Source organism: Sebastes fasciatus, chromosome 18, assembly GCF_043250625.1.
Source record: "Sebastes fasciatus isolate fSebFas1 chromosome 18, fSebFas1.pri, whole genome shotgun sequence".
NCBI lineage: Eukaryota > Metazoa > Chordata > Actinopteri > Perciformes > Sebastidae > Sebastes > Sebastes fasciatus.
This window is the reverse complement of record NC_133812.1, coordinates 11,363,644-11,386,689: the sequence shown is the minus strand read 5'-3', so window position 1 is coordinate 11,386,689 and position 23,046 is coordinate 11,363,644. Positions and strand designations below refer to the sequence as shown.

The window sequence follows — 23,046 nt, the reverse complement described above, 5'->3', positions numbered from 1 at the left end:
CACAATCTTTTCTGTAATCTATTTAATATCATTAAGGTTTTTGATTGAAATAATTATGGCTGCAGTTTTGTGGTTTGACACACAACACATCTGAACCGAGAGATTTATTATTTCCAAGATGAGTAGCTGGTGAAATTCACATTTTTTTCTATGTGGGTCTTTTTTTGGATTATGGAAATCTCATTATTCTGTCATAAGTCATTCTGTGCTCAGTCATAAACTAGATGGATTGGTGAGATCAGGGGTTTTTGGCACCGCAGTCTGTTTTTATATATATTTTTTATACTGATAATGTCTCTATTTATTCTCTCACAATACAAATAAACCTTGATATGAGTTGAGTAATGACAGAGTGGGAGAGACGGAAAGAAAAGAGAGGACGTGGGTGAGAATAAAAGCAAAAGTAAACAGACATTTTATTTGGTCTGTATTTCATTATGGTTTCTTATTAAATTAAGAAAATTCAGATAAACCTGTCTGCTTCACTTAGGTGGTGTTCTCACACAGATTTAATGCACTGCTGAGGGCTGAAAGTTGGTGGTGACAAACTGGTTACCTTGAGTTCTGATGACCTACTTTAGGTACATATCAGCATATCATATCAACAGGGAGGAATGAGGGAAAATGTAGGACAGACAAACAAAAATAGCCTATACTGTTGTAACGTGCAAAATTATCGAATTATTATTGAGCTTTTTTACCAATATATATATATTGTTTTTACACGGCCCAACAACGTATCCTCATACAACGATTCGTATGATATCTTACGAAAAGTTATTACTCATTTTTCATGCGTTTTCTTACGAATGTCCGGCAACACGTGACACACCTGTTAATATCCGCTCGACTCTTTTCAAAAATAAAACTACTTAGTTAAGTTTAGGAAAAGATCATGGTTTGGGTTAAAATAACACTGTAAGTGCCGTAACTTAAAGCAGCAGTGGGTAGAATTGGAGCAAATATGATTAAAAAAAGTTATTTTTATCAAACGATCACTATATCCTGACAGTAGTGCATGAGTCCTCCGGTGTCCTCCGGTGCTCCTAATGGCATCTGCAAGATTTCACAGACTGGAGGAAAACAACCAATCAGAGCCGAGCTAGAGCCTGCCGTCTCTGAGCAGCTGTCAATCACTCACAAACTCCAATCAAACGGTCAAACTAAGCAGCGCTGATCAAATATGAATCAATATTCTGTTACTGTAATTTCTCACATAAAATGTTTTTAGAAACATCTTATAGTGTACTGTTAAGCTGTAAAATGAGAAAGTTTGTGACCTGGCCGCCATGTTGAGATCAGTTGAGGAAATACCAAGCACCGCCCACCAGCCGGAGCACAGCCAATAGGAAAGCTCTCTCTGAAATGACCTGTGATTGGCCAAAGTCTCCCGTCACGGGCTAGATTTTTGAAAGCCTGAAAACAGAGCCATGAGGATGTGATCTCAGAACACTTGAATTACAATATGCTGAAAGGTTATTTTGGAATTTTTGCCCAATGATGACAAAAATATACTACCTACTGCCACTTTAAGTGTTATGCGACAAATAAATCAACATTGACTTCTGATTTCACACGGGACACAGAACGCTGGTCTCCTGGGAGAAAGTCTGGTGTTTTTTGACCCTCCCATCCAACCCAACCCGACCTCCTCCCTGTACAGCGTTTGTCGCTCTTTATACATCATACGAACACACTACATACGAATTGATTTTGTGGGATATATACGAATTACAGTGCATTTCTTTTTTTGTAGGTATAGCTATGAAAGGTGTATGAGAACAGCCTGGGCCCAGTAGCATAGAATCCATGGCCCACTATGGGTCCACTGCCTGGAGGTTGGAAACCACTGACAGTGCAGTGTTGCAAGATGTTAAAACATTTATTAGACTCATGTTTGTCTGACATGTTATGCGTTACTGTCTCTCTCCCTCATGCAGGAACACTAAACGCCCTCCTAAAACAGAGAGGCCAAACGGCCTCCGAGGGTCCCGTGTGGTCGCTAAACGGTAACCAAGGTGACCGCTGGAAGCAGGCAAAAGTAAGCATCCATCCGACGGCATCATTCCAGGTGAGACCAAATAATTGAATCAATCCAACACGCCGCAGCATTTCTCTTGTTGCCCTCTGTTTTCTTCTTCGTGTTTGTATGTTGAGGCATTTGTTTCCTCGAGGGCGGCATATTGATGTAGCACTTCACAAGCTGTGATATTAAGCAGAGAAGTGGACATTGTTTGCTATCGAGAAAGCAATATCACTCACGCTTTGCCATCAGGACGCCCACTCTTTGTAGAGTATAGAAATGCAATATTCTCCATCATTTTTACGACTGCAGTTGTGGAAAGTAATTATAGTTTCGGCTGCACTTCTGTGTCTTTTTTATGTTCCCACTCTCACTTCTAACTGCTCCAACACCACAAGCATTCTTAATTTTACATTTTGTGACATTAAAAACTGAAACGGAACACTTGCCACCTGCTGTTATTTTTCATAAGGCGCAATATAGCTAAATGACTCTGTGTACTTACTATAAGATTTTATCCCGCAGCAGTTCTAATTTTCTTGTTTTTGTGTTCTATCGAAGCTGAAAACATAATATGACAAACATGTTTTTTCTCTCTCTGTAGGTGGTACTCGAAGGTATCCGGGGACCGGGCATCGAGGGAGACATCGCCATCGATGATGTCACGCTGGAGGAAGGGGAGTGTCGAGACCCACCGCCCAGTGAGTAGCGCCACCTTTCCGCCTCCTCCTCCTCCATCCCCTCTTATCTGAGCTCCGGGTTCTCTCGCTCCACCTCGTTGGACAAGGTTGAGATTTACGAGAGGGGATCTAATCTTAGACAGTTGCCAGCACTGAACCGCGGTTGCCATAGAAACAGTGTTGTAATCACATGAATGATAGCCACGCCGGCTGAGTGGAGCACTGTAATTGCGCTGCAGGAACAAACAGAAGGTAAAAACAGGAAACGGGACACAGAAAATGGCCCGCAGTTGACGAGGTAATATCGGTAGGCAGACAAACGCTGCTCTTTTCATTTCATGCACGTTATTCAGGGCTGGGCAGGAACATTATTTCCAGAAGCTTCTCAAACTGAGACATCCCTTTAACATACCATAGATGAATCAGGGTAATCTATTTTCATTTTTCATGTCACTGGTGGAAAATAACCAGACATCTGAAAGAGATCTCGGGTTTGTAAAATGTATTCTTTTCATTACTGCGAGATTCAAGTTATATTTCATTTGGATCCATTCTGATTCAGAGCGACAACATTAATTCATTTGGAGTTATAGTAGTGGTCACCCATGTTGAGGACAGTAATGCAAAGGTTTATGCATTTCAATCTCACATGATGAATCTTTCATGACTTTATGGGATGTAAGAGGGAAAAATGAGAGCTGTTTCGTGACTTTTGATTGATGAAGAAAGTAGCTGTTTTAGGATCTGATCATACAGGCTAGTTGTGCCATAAAGCAATAGTTTGACATTTTGGGGAATACATTTATTCGCTGTCTTGCCGAGAGTTAGATGAAAGGATTGATACCACTCTCTATACGTGAGAGTGATATCAAATGAATAAGCGTATTTCCCAAAATGGCGCACTATTACTCCACTTCCTCCCACTGTACAAAAGTGAACACAAAATATACCGGTTACGGGAGCTGCCGTCTTGAGATTTTGACGTCATTGGGAGTCTGCGCAGTAGTGATCGGGGGGCCTGGAGCCGCGGTATCGAGGTCCCGCCCACACACCCGCCTGGGCCAATCACGAGCCGAGCATGGCCACAGCTTGCTAGCATGAACCACCTAGCTGCTACGTTAGTACCACGGTAGCTGTTTGGCTAGAAAGACACAACAACTAACCATAATATCTCTATAACTACATTTATGATCAAATTGACACATGTTCTATTACACAGACTCGTGACGGTTATGGAAAGTTAAAGTTACATTTCATCTCTTGTACAATTTCCGAGCTTCCGGCTGCGCTACTACTTCACTCAGAGTAGCTGTCAATCATGACGTGTCACCCCATTTTTATAGCATCAAATAACTGCAAATACAGCGTGATAAGAACTACCTAAAATGCAGAAACCATCTTTGGGTAAAAAGTTATTTGACGTGTACTTTTTTGTTTGGTCCATGTCCCATCTGCTAACATGGAGGAGGCGGGATTTATGACCTATACTGCAGCCAGCCACCAGGGGGCAATTGAGATGTTTTGGCTTCACTTTTGGGGAGCTCATATGTCGTCCATTTTAATATACAGTGTGTGCCTTCAAACACACAAAGGCTCATTATGATGTCCATGTGTTTTATTTTTTGTGTCTGGTGGTATGTGTGCGTTCTATAGGGTATATAAAATGAATTCTACAATTTCAATTCAAATCTAACATTATTTTCTGTTTCTTTTACTTTTTCCGTTGTAGATCTCAGCTCCGAGGCTCCGTCCACATCCTCCCATATATGGCTGCTATGCATCACCTTGGTGATGACCCTCCTGGAAGGTCAGAGGTGACCCTTCTCTCCGTCACCTCAGAGGCGAATATTCAGACCCACCGTCTGTGAACTATACCCTCGGCATCCAATCACCAAAGATTCATGCATCCTGAAAGCAGCAGGGGTCCCCTGCCAGACCACGGAGGGACCGGAGTTAATGAAAGAGAGAAAAAATCGTGATAAAAAAGTGACACACAAAAAGTAATAAAGAAGATGCGCTAATTTTTTAAAAGAGACCTCTTTTACAGAATAACACTCCTCGGTGCGGGACTCTGGACGTCTTTACGAGCACAAAGACAGGTGGGTGATGAATACGCCTGGACTTTGGCGAAAGAGTTCACAAGCGTCGAGGGAGGAGAGTTTGTAAAGCACAAGAACAATTTTATGAAGTTATGAAAATATCTTTAGAAGGGCGGCGGAATATAGACACTGCTGACTTTTTGAAGAGGAAAATAACATTTCCCTGCTTACGAATACATGGAATCAGACCTTTCTCTGTGTATCTTTATCTTCATTTTCTCGCACCAGATGCCAATCACCGACACTTGTTTTTCACTCTAGCCCGGCATCACGTCACACCTTGGCATTTCTTTATCTGCTTGGTGCTGTACTGTAGAAAAAAACAAGGACTCTGGCAACATTAAGTTCTGTCTGCTTACCCCACCCCACCCCACCCACCCCCCCTTGTAGCTGCCTATGTATCTATTAACACTGTGCTCACGAGTCTAAGTGGCCAACCGGCGGTATGGTGGCAGAACAGCGAATGCAGGAAGAATCAGGTGTAGACGAGCTAGACTGGAGGGCAGAGGGGAAGTTGAAGCTCAGGAGCTGAAATGAGAGGGAGAGGTTGAGGGGAGGAAGAGTGGAGGGAGAGGAGGAGCAGGCAGAGAGTAGAGAACGGTCCGATTAGTGAGGCCCTGACTCGAATATTCAGTCGGCGGTGCGCCTGTGGAACAGAAGCCACTTTACTTTCTGCCATGAAACAAAGTGCCTTCAGATTACAAACTGAATCGTGAGCCTGGGTGTTAATCAACATCGAACACATCTCTGTTCAAGTTTCCTCTGATGGGCTATTTTCTACATGTTTCTTTTGCCCCACAAGTGCTGATGGGAGGGCATGCGTGTTCAGAGGGAGTGTGGGGGTCGTGCTCCACCCGGATTTAACTCCTGATGGGACAGTCGTGTGTGTGTTTGTGTGCGTGCGAGTGTGTGTGTTTGTGCGTGTGCATGCGCCTAAGCCTATGCCTATGCCTATGCCTACGCGTAGTTCAATGTGAGGGCAGCTGACCAGGAAACAATTTGGATAAAAACAGCGGTGAAAGTGAGGCTCTGGATCGGTTTTTTTTTTCGCAGAAAGACAAGATCATACAGGAGGATAAAGACACTTCGTCGAATGAATACCCCACTCTCTCTCTTCCCATAATTCTCCCTCCCTGCGGGCGAGCATTTTTTTAACAAAAGAACAACTGCTGAATAAAACATTGCGTTGTACAGGGAGGAGAGCAGGAACTTTGGGGACTGCAGGCTCTTCATTAGGGCGATCCGCCTCGCCCCTATCCTCCACCATTTATATGGAACAATACGAGAATAAAAGATAATAATGACCATAATAATAGTCATGATATTTTATTACTCTAGCGAGAATGTTTCTCTGCTTTTACACAAACTGTGAAGATTGACTGTGGAAGATCTACCTGAGACCATAACCTTAACCAGCGGGGTTTTTAAAAAAATGTATTGTAAAAAAGAGAAAATCAAGAAAATGAAAAATTCCGTTCATCGTTGGTTATGACAAATGTTTTGAGGACTTGTGTCTTGTTTCTTATTTTTTCTGTTGAAGATGACTTAACTTCCTTTCTCTTCTTGTTGTCTCCCTTTGCATTGCTTAAGTATCAACGCTGATGGAAGCATAAGAAGTAAACCAATTTGGTAACTGTATAACTTGTAAATGTTAAAGAAGCTCTATTCAAAGGTTTATGATAAATGTTTTATGTTGGAGTACAGGAAGCACAACATACAGTTTTAAGGTCTCGACATATAGAATCCATTTTATATTTCTCTGCACATACGTGACCTACTCCCACGGGCTTTCCGACCCACGTCCACGTTTAACAGCGAACTGATCATTTTTTACTTGTTCCATTCATATTTATTGTGCAACCAGAACACTAAAAGGAACCCAGTCTAAATGAAGTGTTCGTGAATGCGGACTGGGTACATTTGGTGTTATGGTTGTTCAGCATATGTAGCCTCCTCTGTGGAAGCCTGCGTTGGTCTGAGTGGGTCATGTACATGTGTGAGCATAAAGCTGTGTACAATAGGTGTGATAAGAAACTGATATATGTAAAGAAGATAAATATGCTAAAGCAAAACAGAGCAGAATGATGAGCATTTCAGGGCATCCTTATAATACCATCATGGTCTGTATGATGTTCTTACAGAGACATAAACACAGCTATTATCTGCTTTTTTTCCCCCCTTTCATTTCTGTGTTTTTATTTAAGGCCCAGATCATAATGAATGTAAATGGAGTTCTGGGGGGGAGTTCTTCTTTTCTTACAGTCTTAACTAGATGTAATGTTTTACTAAAACATATGTTTTTTTGTGTGCTTTTGATGATTTGAACTTTCAGACTTTCATAGGTTGCTTTGGACACGTCAAGAACATGAAGTTCGTCTGACTTTGACACAGACTTTGACACAATTCCCAAAAATACAAGCTCAGATATAATATCCATTAGCTACAGTACTTGCTATATCCTCCTGTGGTACAGTAAGTAATGAAAAGTGCCAAAGTGCCCCATGCAGTCGTCACTGTTACTAAGTATGGATATGAGTTCCTTAAGATATTCTGGTAACTGTTCCTTTTACGACCACCCTGAGCACCCGGTCAGTACTCGTGTAATAGCAGCTACACCTCTAATAGTACATGATTTATTCAAAAATTACAGCTGGATTTAATGAAAGGACACTTTTGGCATCACTTTCGTGTTGAGGTCAAGCATTTTAAAGTAATAGTTCGACATTTTTTGGGTGAATGAGCTTATTACTGAAAGCTGTTTAGCTTAGCTTAGCACAAAGACTGAAAACGTTGGGAAACAGCTAGCCATGGCTCTGTCTATGAATGATTATAAATTACAGCTGGATTTGAACGAAATAAATAATTTGGTTTCACTTTAGTGTTGGGGTCAAACGTTTTTAACGTTCAACATTTTGAGATGAGCTCATTGCTGAAAGACAGTTAGCATAGCTTAGCACAAAGACTGAAAAAAGGGGGAAACAGTTAGCCTGGCTCTGTCTGCAACACCTCTAAATATCAATAATTAACACCTTATGTTTTGCTTGTTTAATACAAAACCTGAAGTATAGAAATGACAAGTTGTGGTGTGACAGGGGGGTTGTCACCGTGAGCTCGCCAGGAAACTAGCGGAGACTTCAGGAAGTCACTGCTTCCTGCCAAGGAATAGAGATACGGCACAAAGCCCCTCGTAAAAACAACATTTATCAGTTTTACTCTCCCTTTTTTGTGCAAAACAAACAAGATATAACATGTTCGTTAGCAAACTTCAGAAGGAGATTCTGTTAGCTTTGGACAGAGCCAGGCTAGCTGATTCATCAGTTTTTAGTTTTTATGCTAAGCTAAGCTAATCGGCTGTAGGCCAATGTTTACCATACAAACATGAGAGTGGCATCCATATGCTTATCTAACTCTCAGCAAAAAGGAAATAAACACACTTCCACAAAATGTCAAACATTTTCTTTAGAATAACAGTCAGAATTTGAAATTAGTTTTGTCTTTGTTGGAATTATATCAGCATTAGCCTTTCAAAAACTATGGCAGAAGTTGTTTTTATCCTTCTTTTGTTGTGAATATTATGAACTTCTGGGTACATTCATACACATCTGCAAAACTTTCATCTGTGTGAAGGAAATATTGTCTAATTTTCCCAGAACGACGGCTAAAATTGGACAGCAAAAAGGAATCATTGTTTGTTTCCACGGTATTACAGCTCTCACCGTATCCTGTATTTCCATTTCTGTGCAATCCAGGCGCCCCGTGTCAGCCTCTGCCCTTTGTGTATACGAGAGATGTGAGTCTGGTGAGTAGTTTACACACTCGGCTCTGCTCTCTTTATTGATAAAAGTCCTCTAAGCTACTTCAAAGTACAATTGAAGGGGATTAACAGTTTTTGAATATGTAAACAGTGTTGTGTTTGCTGACTTTATTTTGATGATTACAGGCTTCTGTAGTCGCGGAAGGTGTGAAGTGTTCTTAAGCTAACGAGGGGGAAATGGGTTTGAGGTGTTTGTAGCTTCTGATTAGTTTGGGTTGCTGGAGCCGAATGTGTCCGTGTGTGCCAAGTGTTTCATCACTGTGCCTGGGCCCGAGACATTTTGTGTGTGTTGTTGTTTTTCCAACCAGCTCGTACGGTATTAGATGTTGCTCTCAGCAGCCACTTATGTTTGACACCCGTGCAGGAGTTTTGCAGTTGCGGTGATAGTGCCATGAATTTTAATAGAGGGTTTCAAAAATAAAATGACAGTACTTTTTTTTTCTCTATTAAGTTCAGTACTGCGAGAATTGGAATGTACAGTATATAGTCACCGATTTGACTGTTATCAGGCCATTAAATAGGCGATATCATTTGCTATAAGCACCATAGATGTGGGTCATTAGGGGCCTACTACATTGTGAAAGTGAAACTTAAAGGCAACACTTTCTAACATGTTGTAAAACTGAATGAAAGTCACATTTTGAACACAAACAAGATGGCTTCTTTAGGTTTAGGCAACAAAACTACAACTTTTTTAGTGTTAGGCAACAAAATTACAACTTCTTTAGGCTTAGGCAAAATAAACAGTTGGTTATGTTTCGGGAAAAACATTGTGTTTTGGGATAAAAAACTACGAACACAACTACACGTTGTTGGTTTCACATGGGATGTGAACTCCGGTCTCCTGGGTGAAAGTATTGTGTTACCCTTCAGTGTTTCACACTGTCTATACTACAGCGCCTGACTTACACAGTTGCTAGAAGTCGCTGTTGTGTTCTTTTTTACCTTCTTTCAGCGATCTACCATGTGAATAGATGATAAAACCTACTAGCGGGTGTAATAGGCCCCTATTGACCCACATCTATGGGGCTTAAAGCAACGATAACGCCTATATGGCCTGACAACAGTCTAATCGGCTGATATAGTATACTATAGGTACTGCAATCTAATACAACTGTCCGCTAATATATACTACATTCTCAAATAGAGCAAAGCATTAGTACACTCATAGCACTGAAGTGATATTTGCGTTCGCTGTTTCATTCATGCTTCACAATCACTGGCTTAATCACCAGCTGATGAGTAAGGTCCAATTATATTCATGCAGGTGAACAGTGTGGCCATTGTAGCCTGACACTCTGTGCTGATTCGCACAGTCAATTTCCGTTCGTTACTTGCATACAGTCTTTTCAAAATAAACTTCCGTCTTCACAGGAAACAACTTCCTTCCAGGTTCAGGCAGTAAAACATCTTAGGCTTAGGAAAAGATCAACTTGGTTAGGCTTAGGCAACAAAAACTACTTAGGTAGGTTTAGGAAAAGATTGTGATTTGGGATAAAATAACTCTGGAAGTGGCGTAACTTAAGTACGTCAGTTACTTGACAAATAAATCAACGTTGACTTCTGGTTGCACAAGGGATAAGAACGCCGGTCTCCTAGGCGAAAGTCTGGTATTTTCTGACCCACCCATCCACCTTGACCTCCTCCCATACGTGGCGTTTGTTGCTCTTTATACTTTCTCGTTCACGATTATGTGAATTACACACTAATTGATTTTGTGTGATATACACAAATTATTAAAGCTACGAACGGTGTATGAGACAAGCCTGCCTTATGTGCTATATTTTTGCTGTTGTTGATTTTACAAAGTTTTTAACCTTCATGCATTTGTTTATTATGGGGTTCGTTCTCCCAGCAGAGTCCTCATTGCTGCTCAGAGTCTCTCAGAGCTCCCTCAAAGAGCAGAGCCTTTTCCACCAAATCTAATCGTACAACCATTTGCTGTAAATCGTCAGCTCTTTGACTAAAAGAAGTGTTAAAAGCATTAGTAAGTGCAGTCTGAAAATGCACCGCAGTCAACACAAATAAAGCTAAAGTGCTAAAGCTTTGCAATTTCGACAAATACTGAACATTGTGAATGAGGTGTTTGGGTCAGTTGTATTGAATTGCATTACATCGTACCGTTCACAGTATACACTCGCCTTTTCCTTTGTAACACGGCTGAAAACAAATGACAAGTCGATCGTTATTGCACGGGGAAAAGGCAATCGCCATTTGGTAGATGGGAGGAGGGAAGCAGTCTGCATTACAGTTTACAGACAGAAATAATATTTTCCTTTTTAAAAATGACACGTTTGACTTGCTACCTTTGTGTAACATGAACGGTTCATGTTGGTCTTAATTGAACTGAGAAGGACCAAGGAAACAAACAATGTTTCAATGCTGTTGCATTCCTAGATGAAAATCTGTTATTTATTTCTTGCATTGACAAATACACAGAGGAATTATGCAGATGTGCATGAGTGTGCCCGGTGCTTACATTGACAAATACACAGAGGAATTATGCAGATGTGCATGAGTGTGCCCAGTGCTTACATTAATACCATTCAAATGGAGGTACTGTAGCATTAAAGGATGTGGTGTGTCAGGGTTTGTGCAGGCTGCAGATTGAACATAATTGCTGCGACATGCAGTGCGCTGAAAGTATTTCCCAGGTTCTTCCGCGAATTTGATTAAACCCATCCATGTGAGTAGAACCATGACCGGTTGCTATGTGAGAAAATGTAATTTAAAACAAAGTGTTGCCTTAATTCCTAGAAAGTGCATACCTTGTAATATTATAAACTACAAGTAGAAAAGATCTAGCTTGAGGTCATTTTCAGTGATGCTGCAGTTTCCAGCTGTAATGTAGGTTCTTGAAAGATGTTTTTCTTTTTTTAAATCGGCTGTAATGTTCACATTTCTACCTACTTAGTTACAGCTATAATTACCCGGTATTGTATTATTCTCACCATGTATTTAAATGCTTAATACCCAGTGCTTTGAGGGTCTCTAAAAGGAACAGTCCCAACATTTCTTTCTGAGTGGAAATGTTCTCATTTTCTGTTCAACCTAAGAAGGGCTTTGTCACATTGTGCCATTCATCGCGCTATTTTCGCTCCCCCAATAACCATTCAGTTCCACTAGCATGATATAATTGCAGCTGGTATCCCCAATTACCACTATACACACCCCGCTTTCGTGGTATTGATTCAGCAAAGAGAATTGGTGCCAACAGTAGGGGGGGGGAGCTCTGTGGTTAGGCACGACCAGAATTGGCCGTCACAGTGAATTTGGCAGTCAGAAAAGTGTTCATATGGGGGGAACACAATGTCTGTCATATTAAACCAGAAACATTACCACTGTGTTGAATGTGTTTCCAAGAGTAAAATTGCCATCTTAATGCGGTGACTTTCCCTCACTTTTCACACAGTGGCTGGGCAGTAGTGAGTGACTTCTCGACAGGAGGCTGACTGCAGTCTCACTAAATAACTGGGAGAGGTAGACACATTTCAGAGATCTCATTTTACTCTGTCAGGGAAGAAGCAGTGTGTCGCTATTTGATGGCACGGCTGCTCAGTGTGACAACTTCACCAGTGAGAAAACTGCCACCTCTCGGTACTTTATTGTTTCCCGTGTTGGAGTGAATCTCGCTATACTTCTCGATGGAATCACAGGCCAGACGGGAGCAACACGACCGCTCGCGCAGACTCCATTTTTACTTGTCCAGTTATTTACCGTCAGTGCAGCAGGATGACAAAACGAAGAGGTCGAGAAATCGCCCCCCCTCCCATTCACACTCTTGAAAAGACCCGTGGAAACAATGAGATTCGATGCTGCAACATCAAGGTTGTTGAGAAAGCTGTGTTTCAGTGACGTTATTGATCTTGTTCTGTGCCGACACCCTGTAATGATGACCTGTCACTCTTCTCTGTTTTGTGCTCTATATTTATATATGATCAGGCTTCTTTTTCACTGTATTTCTTTGGATTTATCACCCATTTTTTGTGCCATACCTGCAACTAATGAAAAAATAAAGAAAAGGAATATTTTATGGGCTGTGTCAAATAAATTTTCCATTGTACAACATGAGACTAGAACATAATAAAGTGCAACAGAATAGGATCGAATAGACCACAATGTCCCATATTATGAGCTTTAGTACTTTAACACAAATCCTCCTGTTTCTGTGGCTTGCCTGTACTTGACACTTCTGTCCCCATAACGTTTTCAAAGGGAGAGCAAAGTTATTCCCACAGTGACCACCTGTCTCTCGCTCAAAGGGCTGGAAACAAAAGCTTTTGTGTTGTGCAAATTGTCCTTTTGACAGTACTCCCCAGTTTGTGGTTCTTCTGAGGAGCAAGCATGCTTGCTCTCCTCTCAGAGTTGAGAGCATGTGAGTGATTGTGGCAAGAAAAGGACATCTGAGGGAAAGACGGAGGAATAACAATGGTGTGCGGAGGGGCTTGAAAGTCATCCAAAGGTGAGTCAGCAGGGGCCTCCCGACTGAGGGAAGCTTATAGAGCCGAAGCTACTGTACACAGCCTGAAATGACTTTTCTTCCACCTCTTTGATATGCTAAACATACAGGAAAACCAACAAACTTTTTTATTATTATTTTTGAATAATCACAAGGTCAGAAAAATGGTATGATGCAGACTCATAGAGATAATAACGTGGAATTTTCAGGTTGCCTGTGAAGTTTTTGAATGCCAACGTTATGAAGCAAAAAAAATCCATTTGTGGGTCATGTCTAAAAGGTAACACGCAAATTGCAAAACTGTCGCAAGATGGTTACGGTTAGGTATAAACGTTGAATAGTTAAGGTAGGCATTGACCTCGAATGGTTAAGGTTAAGCATTGACCTCAAAAGGTTAAGGTTAAGCATTGACCTCAAATAGTTAAGGTTAGGCATTGACCTCGAATGGTAACGGTTAAGCATTGACCTCAAATAGTTAAGGTTAGGCATTGACCTCGAATGGTAAAGGTTAAGCATTGACCTCAAATAGTTAAGGTTAGGCATTGACCTCGAATGGTTAAGGTTAAGCATTGACCTCAAATAGTTAAGGTTAGGCATTGACCTCGAATAGTTAAGGTTAGGCATTGACCTCAAATAGTTAAGGTTAGGCATTGACCTCAAATAGTTAAGGTTAGGCATTGACCTCAAATAGTTAAGGTTAGGCATTGACCTCAAATAGTTAAGGTTAGGCATTGACCTCGAATGGTTAAGGTTAAGCATTGACCGCAAATAGTTAAGGTTAAGCATTGACCTCAAATAGTTAAGGTTAGGCATTGACCTCAAATAGTTAAGGTTAGGCATTGACCTCGAATGGTTAAGGTTAAGCATTGACCGCAAATAGTTAAGGTTAGGCATTGACCCCAAAATGGTTAAGGTTAGGCATTGACCCCAAATGGTTAAGGTTAAGCATTGACCTCAAATAGTTAAGGTTAGGCATTGACCCCAAAATGGTTAAGGTTAGGCATTGACCCCAAATGGTAAAGGTTAAGCATTGACCTCAAATGTTTAGGTTAGGATAGGTCATCGGGCAGTGAGTCCCATTAGAGTTTTTGCAAGATTTTGCCATTTTTTTTGCAATTTGCGGGTTACTTTCTAGACACCCCATTTGTGTTTGTTCCACTGATCAACAGGTGCCGATAGCGTGTCAAGAAACACACTAATGTGCCAACAAAGACAGTGAAGAAGAAGACTGCAAGCCAGTAAGCATGGATGTAAACAATGCAGGTTTCAAACTTTCAAGAAAAAATGGCTTTGCAAACGTTTTATGAAGATGGAAATGCATTCAACATGCTTTGTTAGACCTCCCGGATACACACATTGCAGTTTGGTGAGTAACGCTTAATGAAACAAAACACCATTTGCAAGAAAACTTCACCTTCACATGACACCTTTAGATGTTAAGCGAATGCTTCATGCTAAGCTAAGCTAAACCCTATTTCCCATCTGGGGATCAATAAAAGCTTATCCTGTCTTAACTTAATCGTCTTCTAGCTCTATAGCTTCGTATTTGCAGTACAGAAATTAGTGTGATATGAATTTTCTGATCTCACATTTTTGTTTTATAATATCAAACCATGTCCTAGAGAGCCTTGCTCTGTACAAAGTAATAATTAATTAACACATTTCATCTCACATGTTGAATCCATACACAAATAATAATGTCCCAAATGTAATGTCCGCCGTTGATCTCCAAAACATACAACACGCAACTGCCTGTAACACCACAAATTGCCACAACTTCTGTTTTTGTACGGATTAAACAAACCAGATACAACGTGTTAAACAGGTGAGGTTAACAGGTGTTGGTTAGCTGTTTCCTGTTAGCGAGATGTTTTCAGTCTTAAAGGAACAGTGTGTAACATTTTGGGGGACCTATTAACAAATATGGAATATAATATTCCAAGCTATGTTTTCATTAGTGTATAATCACCTGAAACTACGAACCGTTGTGTTTTCATTAGCTTAGAATGAGGCCCTCATATCTACATAGAGAGCGGGTCCTCTTCACCGAGTCCACCATGTTGCTCCGCCATGTTTCTACAGTAGCCCAGAACGGACAAACTAAACGCTGACTGTAGCGAGAGCCATTCGCATTATTACGTTACCTGAAGGCCACCGTAGTTGTGCAAAACCGTGGTACCGCCAGCCGCCGTCTGACTTCTGTTGCTCCTAAAGTAGTGTTAGTATGGTAAGGATGGCCTCTGAGCGAGATGAACGGTGTTACCATGGTTTTGCACTCAGCGGCTCACATTACCACAGTCTTGGAAAGGGAGGAGTGAGGCGGGGGGTACTCAGTTGGTTGCAATCTGCAACCACACTGCTATATGCTGCCAAATGCTATCTTAATTAGCTAAGCTAATTGTCACCTGGCTCTTATTGCATTAACATGATGTTGATTTTCTCATGTAAATCGCGGCACGAAATCAAGTAAGCATACTTAGTATTACAAAAATGGCGTAGTATTTACGAAAATGACAAAATATTACTTAACTATGAAGATATTCTACTAATTCTAAAAGGTTATTAAAGGACGAGGCTGCATTTTGCTGTTCATACAATACTGACAAATACAGTAATGCATGTCAGGATGATCTCTTTACATTGTTTGGGCTTTTTGCACACAAGGAGGCCTTGCTGTAGGGGCTAATACGCAATCTCCACCATACAGTCAGCTCTCCCCAGGGCCAGGCTGTGTCCATACTCCTGACAGGCGAGTTTTTTTGTTTTTTTACTGAGACTGGAGGAATCTGCCAGTTGTGTTGTTTTTCAGCCCTGTACCTCGAGGGAACAGCGGGAGAGCGTTATTGTTTTATGAGATGCAGATTTTGTCATCAGTCTCCCTTTAGCCTCAGGGCTTTCCTAAGGCTGCCCACCGATTTAGAGAATGCCACGGCTGTGATGTGTGGGCGCACGCACATGTGACTGTGTCCAACATCCTCACATGACAAAACATTTAATTGTCACGTCAATTTAGTTTTTGTGTCGATGTGTCTATGATGAGCAATCAGAAACACACAATTTCATATTCTGCAGCCGTCACCTGTAACTTCAGGACTGTTTTGCCCTGCATGGTAACAGTAGCGATGATTTATGCCTCTTAAACCTGCAGTAGGCAGAATGTTTTTGGCATCATTGTGCAAAAAATTCCATAATAACCTTTCAGCATATTGTAATTCAGGTGCTCTGAGAGAAAACTAGACTTCTGCACCTCCTCATGGCTCTGTTTTCAGGCTTTAAAAAATCTAAACTTTGGCCACTCACAGGTCATTTCAGAGAGAGCGTTCCTATTGGCTGTGCTCCGGCTGGTGGGCGGTGCTTGGTATTACCTCAACTGATCTCAACATGGCTGCTGGGTCACAAACTTTCTCTTTTTACAGCTAAACACTACAAGATGTTTCTGAAAACATTGGAGGCGAGAAATAGGCATTACGGTAACAGAACATTGATTCATATTTGATCATATTTGAGTGATTGACAGCTGCGCAGAGACGGCAGACTCCGGATCAGCTCTGACTGGTTGTTTTCCTCTGGTCTGTTAGATCTTCCAGATGCCATTAGCCCCATAGGACACCGGAGGATACAGAGGCACTACTGTCAGAATATAGTGACCTTTTTACAAAAATAATCTTTTTTAATCATATTTGTTCCGTTTCTACCCACTGCAGCAGCTTTAACTGATATCTGAGTGGTGATCTCTTTTAGCGTGTGGAGATTCATGAAAAAAAACAACAACAACACCACATTACACAGACAATTACTGTGAAGGGAATAACTATTGGTAACTGGAGCACATTTATTCAAAAGGGCGTTGAGTACACAATCCAAACGTTGTTCCTGCACTCGAGGTAATAAAAGTAATTTTACAGTGCTTTAAAGGCTCCCTAAAGTTTGCTTGTGGCCTTTATGATCTTGTTTTATCCAGGGAGCCCTCTGTGAAGCGTAACAAACCTCCTTTTTTGTCCGGATAATAAGTTACTCCCATAAAAAATTCAGATTGTTTCTGTGGCTGATAACCTCTGGTCGCATTTGGCCTTTAAAATCCCAAGCACTTTCAATTACCCTGCTGCATGTCCCGTTCGCCCACTCCCTTATCGTCTCCCTCCCCTTTGTTTCAGCCAGCCAGAGGTTGCCCTGTGGATCCGCATTAGAATGCGCACCTGGTATCTCAGCCGCTGAACAATGCCGTTTTACATTACATTCTATTCCCTTTTCTCCTCGCCGTGCAGCGCAACAGCACTTTGTTTACAGGGCCGCCACTGCTTTCAGGACGGATGGGAAAATGTCATGGAATGCTAATGGCCTGCTAATGCTCCTCTGACAGGGCTCTCCATGTCAGTCAGACAATGTCTATCCACTTATGCCACCTTTGTCAAAGTCATTCAGGCAAACATGAGATGTGTACAGTATGTGGCCGGTGCAGCGTTGACACATTATAAGAAACACTCGCCATCAACACGTGTTGTGCTTAAACTAATTTGTGTCTGCTGAGCAGGGCCAGCTATAGCCCTTTTGGTGCCTTAGGCAAAATTTGGAGGGGGGCTCAAATCCAAAATAAGTTTTTATAATCATATTTGCTCCATTTCTACCCACTGCTGCTTTAAATGGAACAAATGTGATAAAAATTAAAACTGTTATTTTTATAAAACGGTCACTATATCCTGACAGTAGTGCATGAGACAGGTAATCTGAAAAAAATCATGTGCCTCTGTGTCCTCTGCATACTTGCCAACTCTCCCGATTTTCCCAGGAGAATCCCATTTTTCATCGCCCTCTCCCCGTTTCCTCCTGGGGTCACGATTATCCCGTATTTCTCCGATTTATGGCACGTTATCTTAGTCTTTTTCTGGAACTGAACAGTGTGTATAATCCCTACTGTTTCCACCCCGGACGACAATAGAGCTATACCAACTGTCGTTTCCCGGCGGCAGAGAGCAGTCTATGCTCGCAACATCTCAGCGCAGTTTGAGCTCATGTTTAAGCTTCGCTCAACACAACGTGCAGCGCTCAAAGTTGGACGTTGCTCGACGCAGAAAAAAGCCGTCGTGGCAATGCGCAAGCCATTGGAAATAACGGGTTTCAGAGAGCAGTGGTGCCGTTGTAGCGTTGTGTCTGAAAGGACCTTCAGCGAGTGAGAGAGAGGAGAGTACTAAGAGAAAGAAATACTCAAGCAGGAGCAAAAACAAATAAAAACGGATGAATATTAATTTTTGCCAGAGGTTCACAGGCCAGGTTCACACCAGAGGGGCAAATTATTCAGTTTTCTTTCCTGGAAGTTAAAGGTAAAATCAAAAGTTTAACATAAAAATACTGTTGCAGTGCACTTATTATACCAGATTGCAGGAAACTAATTCTCTGAAACTCAGATTTTTTGGGGGTGTACTACTTTTGTTTTGAAATGCCCTGCAACCATGTTGAGATCTGCTCAAGAAATACCAAGCACCGCCCACCAGCCGGAGCACAGCCAATAGGAACGCTCAATAGGAACGCTCTTTCTGAAATGACCTGTGATTGGCTAAAGTCTCCCATCACGGGCTAGTTTTAAAGCCTGAAAACAGAGACATGAGGAGGTGCAGAAGTCTAATTTTCTCTCAGAATACTTGAATTACAATATGCTGAAAGGTTATTATGGAATTTTTACCCAATGATACCAAAAACTTGTCGCCCACTGAAGCTTTAAACTGCAACACACATCAGACATCACAATGGTTTTAAGACAAAAATTACGATTTTTATTTTCAAAATAACTGTATTTATTTTAAAATAAATAAACAATTGGCCCCTGATATTGTTGGCTTAAAAGTGTTTGTCAGTTTCACTACAATTTACACTTTTATTAACAAATAAGTGCGACCGGGCAGATGAAAGAGTGTGAGAAAGAGAGTTACAGGGGTGTTTCTTTCTTTCTTTCTTTCTTTATTTGTTCATTTGTTACCTCAATGCATGAAATGAGGAAGGGCGCCCACTGGCATTTTTTTAAAATTATTATTATTAAAAAAATTTTAGAGGGCAACCAGCACCCCCCAGAAGGTGGTGCCTGCCTATATGGCCAATGGCTTAAGCCGGCCCTGCCACTGAGATGATTAAAGTTGATTGCTTTCAAGAATAAAATAGTTTTTTTCCCCCTATAACAGACATAAAAGAGCCAAGCAGCTGGGACTGTATCTAGTTTATTAGCTAGGACACTCTTTGTTGCCTCAGTGCATCTTTTTCCAACTTAATAAGCCCGAGTTATTGTTTTTAAATAAGATTCAAAAGTTTTCACACTAGATCAAAAATCATCTGAAAGCAATAAACCCAGTCAACAATATGAGTAGAAGCAATCCACGAGACTTTGTTGTTTTCTTCATCACCTGGCGTCTCCAGTACAAAGACAGTCTACAGTAACTTAGCAATTAGCAACTCTTCCATTACGAGCAGTGCTTTTCCTCTCCACATACATATGAGCACCTCTCTCTCAACCCATGGCTCTGAGACATCTCCTTGTCCTCTCATGGATGTTGCATAAATTAATCCCTCTCATGTGCTGCCATCTGAGCCGTGTTGATGTGAAACTTCAGGCTGAATAATTTATCTGTCTGCCCTTCGGAAGCCGGTGCTCACACCGGGTGCCACCGCGCATAACTAGGAGTTCTCATCACAGACCTGAGCCCGCTGGCATCCGCTCAGACATCTGTGTCGTCGTGTGATAAGGGCGCACGTCATGGGAGGAAGGCATCAGATCTTGTTTGAGTTGTGGCCACTAGGTAGGTATACAAAGGGGAGCCTACATTTTGCAGTGGTCACCTTTTCCACATGTGCTGTTGCTGCTCCATCTCTAAGGGGATTATTACTTCTGCTGTACTGCAGTATTGAGTCCTGCATTGCTAATGCAGGACATATCCAGAGCACTTCTACTGAGCTGCCTCATTGTTTCATCCTTGCAGGTAATTAAACAATGGATGAAGAGATTCTGAACATCTGCTGATTTTCCGCCTAATTCAATTATGATGACAATGAGTGTCACCCTGTATCACAACTCTTATATATCCGTATTGTAACAGTGTCTCATATATAAGATGGATTACCTCTACCGGGGAGGTTTTTAAATGCGGTTCCCTACAGCCTGACCTCGCTTCTGCAGAACAGAAAGTTTCTCAGAGTTCACTTTTCTCCACATGAGACCAAAAACAAAATCACATTTATTCTTCCGTTGTTGATTCTCAATGCAAATGAGACGTCTAATTCGGCATCTGCGAGTAAATATTCCCCTCAGCGTTTGTTAGCGGAGCGTTCTCTTTGTCATGTCTTTATGCTCTCGATGTATAGTTTACTTGCTAAGTGGTTCAGCAATAAATTGGTAAGGCATAAGTATAAAGACAATCACCCCTAATGGTCCCACATCACGTTCACAATATTTTTTTCTGGATCATTTCTCAAAGAGCTAATTGACAAAAAGGGATTTCATGAGCTTTGTTTACTGGTAGACTATGAGTATAATGCTTATGAGCTAGCTAGATAATGATTACTGCTCCTGTGCATATCAAGTAGGTGATTCATTTGCTCTGTATGAATTGTGTGTTTATCCAAGCAGCTATACGCGGGGTGTGAGGCTTTTCATTACTGGTAAAGTTGCTGATACAGATCAAAAGAAGCGTAAATCTGCACCAGTATGTCAGCGAGGAAATGACTGAACCTTAAACTCGCCGGATTCCCTCGACTCCGCCGTCATCTAAGTCAGTGAGTTAACATTATGAGTGAGGTTGCAAGCAAGGTTGTTCATCATGTGAGCGGGCGAGCTCCACCCAGGCCCTTATCCGCCCACCAGATGAGCTGCTCGCTCTCTCGTTCTCTGATGGAGTGCGGAGCGCGGCGAGCAGTCATCATATCTGTTTTGCATCACCCCGCAGGACAGAATGGGCGTGATGACACGGGTGACCTTTGGATCATCTATCAGCGCTGACGTCTCTCTCATAGAATAAAAAATGTTGCATTAGCACAAATGACCTTTTCCTCATCAGCACGTCCTGATTGCACGATACCACGAGGACCCACCCCCCACTGCTCCCTTATCTCACCGCTCTTATGAGCGCTCACGCCATTTAATATGAGCCCAAGAATTATAATTTAGAGTGGCTTCAAATGACCGTCGCATCAAGTGGTCTCAAATTTGATTTGGCCCAAAATGTTTTTTCCTTTAATTTGACTCCGATCGTACACTGTGTAGGTATGACTCGCTTCACAATACAGTGAAGTTACAAAGTAGGTCAATCAACATGACACAGAGCCTGGAAATCATTTTAATTTACACTCCTTGAGTCAGCATGAAAACAAGTGATGCTACGACAAAAAGTGATGAAAGAGATGTGATTGCACATCGGATCACCCTGACTGTGTAAAAAGTTTCCCTTGAAGACAAACAAACTAGAGGAAGTCAGTATTGTGTAATTATAAATGAATGAATGCAAATAGGAGCAGTGTCACAGAGAGGGAGATCACAAAATATTTAAAGTAATTTAAATAATATTTTTAGGGCTGCCAATCGATAATCGCAAATTAATCCCACATTTTTTATCTGTTCAAAATGTATCTTAAAGGGAGATTTGTCAAGTATTTAATAATCTTATCAACATGGGAGTGGGCAAATATGCTTGCTTTATGCAAATGTTTGTATATATTTATTATTGGAAATCAATTAACAACACAAAACAATGACAGATATTGTCCAGAAACCCTCACAGGTACTGCATTTAGCATAAAAAATATGCTCAAATCATAACATGGCAAACTGCAGCCCAACAGGCAACAACAGCTGTCAGTGTGTCAGTGTGCTGACTTGACTATGACTTGCCCCAAACTGCATGTGATTATCATAAAGTGGGCATGTCTGTAAAGGGGAGACTCGTGGGTACCCATAGAACCCATTTTCATTCACATATCTGGAGGTCAGAGGTCAAGGGACCCCTTTTATAACCTTTTTGGTCGCTTAAAATGTCTTATACAGTGTTTGGTTGTACTTAGCTCCACCCTCTCATGTCACTTGTAATTGCAAAAAAACAAGATAGCAGTCCACAAACCAATGGCACAGTCACTACGTCCACTTCTGTTATAGAGTCAATGGTGTAAGTCCCTTATTCACTCTCTTATTAGCTCTGTTTTGGTCTCCACCATCTCCTGAAGGAAATATCTGGCTCTTCAGCTGCTATATGCTCCATTAGTTCACCAGCCAGTCGCTAATTGTGCCTGTCTGCTGCTGGGTAGGTAGTGTACTGTGGATTTGTCAGAGCTTTTAAATTAACAAAACAACGCTGAACCATATAGAGCTGAACCAAAAACAGAAATGTTGTGGGCCAGAAGACCAAAACAATGAACTGAAAAATGCCAGAAAGCTCCACAGAGCTGAGGAAAACCACAGTCGGGTGATAATTATCTGCAGCTTCATCAAAACAAGCGACTCCTTTCACATTATACAGAGTCATTTAATCCATTGTTAATACAGGAATATTGATTAAAGCTGCTTTAAAAAAAAAGCAATTTTACTCTCAATAAAGAGAATTATACCCACAGGTTGCTTTTTTTCCTCCAAGTAATCAAAAAAAGCCTGTTAAAATGTCTAAAGAATATAACTGCTAAAATTGGGCAAAGTATCTGAAACTCCAATCCATAATTTCCATTTCCTTTTTTCATCTGCGCCCACCACTTGTGGTTTTGATTTCACACAAGTGTCCTTTGAAGGACAGGACACAGGCACCGAGTACCTCTCAGCGTGAAGACGACAAGTTAGAGCAAGCAATTATATACTTCTGTTTTTGCATCTGCCAAGGCAGACAGACAGACAGACGGATAGACAGACAGATGGATAGATAGATGTGGAAATCCTCCATGCATCGGGAACAAGATACCTTTCTAGTGTTCGCATTTTTCTCTGGGTGGCTGAGCCCTCATCTGTATGTGAG

The 23,046-nt window shown here is 41.4% G+C and overlaps 1 protein-coding gene and 1 long non-coding RNA gene across 3 annotated transcripts in view; both read left to right on the top strand.

The window, feature by feature from the left end:
- The window catches only part of LOC141755875 (MAM domain-containing glycosylphosphatidylinositol anchor protein 2), a 310,559-nt gene extending 298,820 nt beyond the window's left edge, over positions 1-11,739 (top strand). For both annotated transcript variants that reach the window (XM_074615183.1, XM_074615182.1), the window contains exons 18-20: positions 1,941-2,071; positions 2,628-2,724; positions 4,433-11,739. In XM_074615183.1, the coding sequence (XP_074471284.1) occupies positions 1,941-2,071; positions 2,628-2,724; positions 4,433-4,521 (317 nt within the window). In that variant the 3' untranslated portion in view covers positions 4,522-11,739. The remainder of the gene's footprint in view (positions 1-1,940; positions 2,072-2,627; positions 2,725-4,432) is intronic.
- Positions 1-23,046, top strand: part of LOC141755882 (uncharacterized) — a 490,132-nt gene that overhangs the window by 361,684 nt on the left and 105,402 nt on the right. The window lies entirely within an intron of this gene.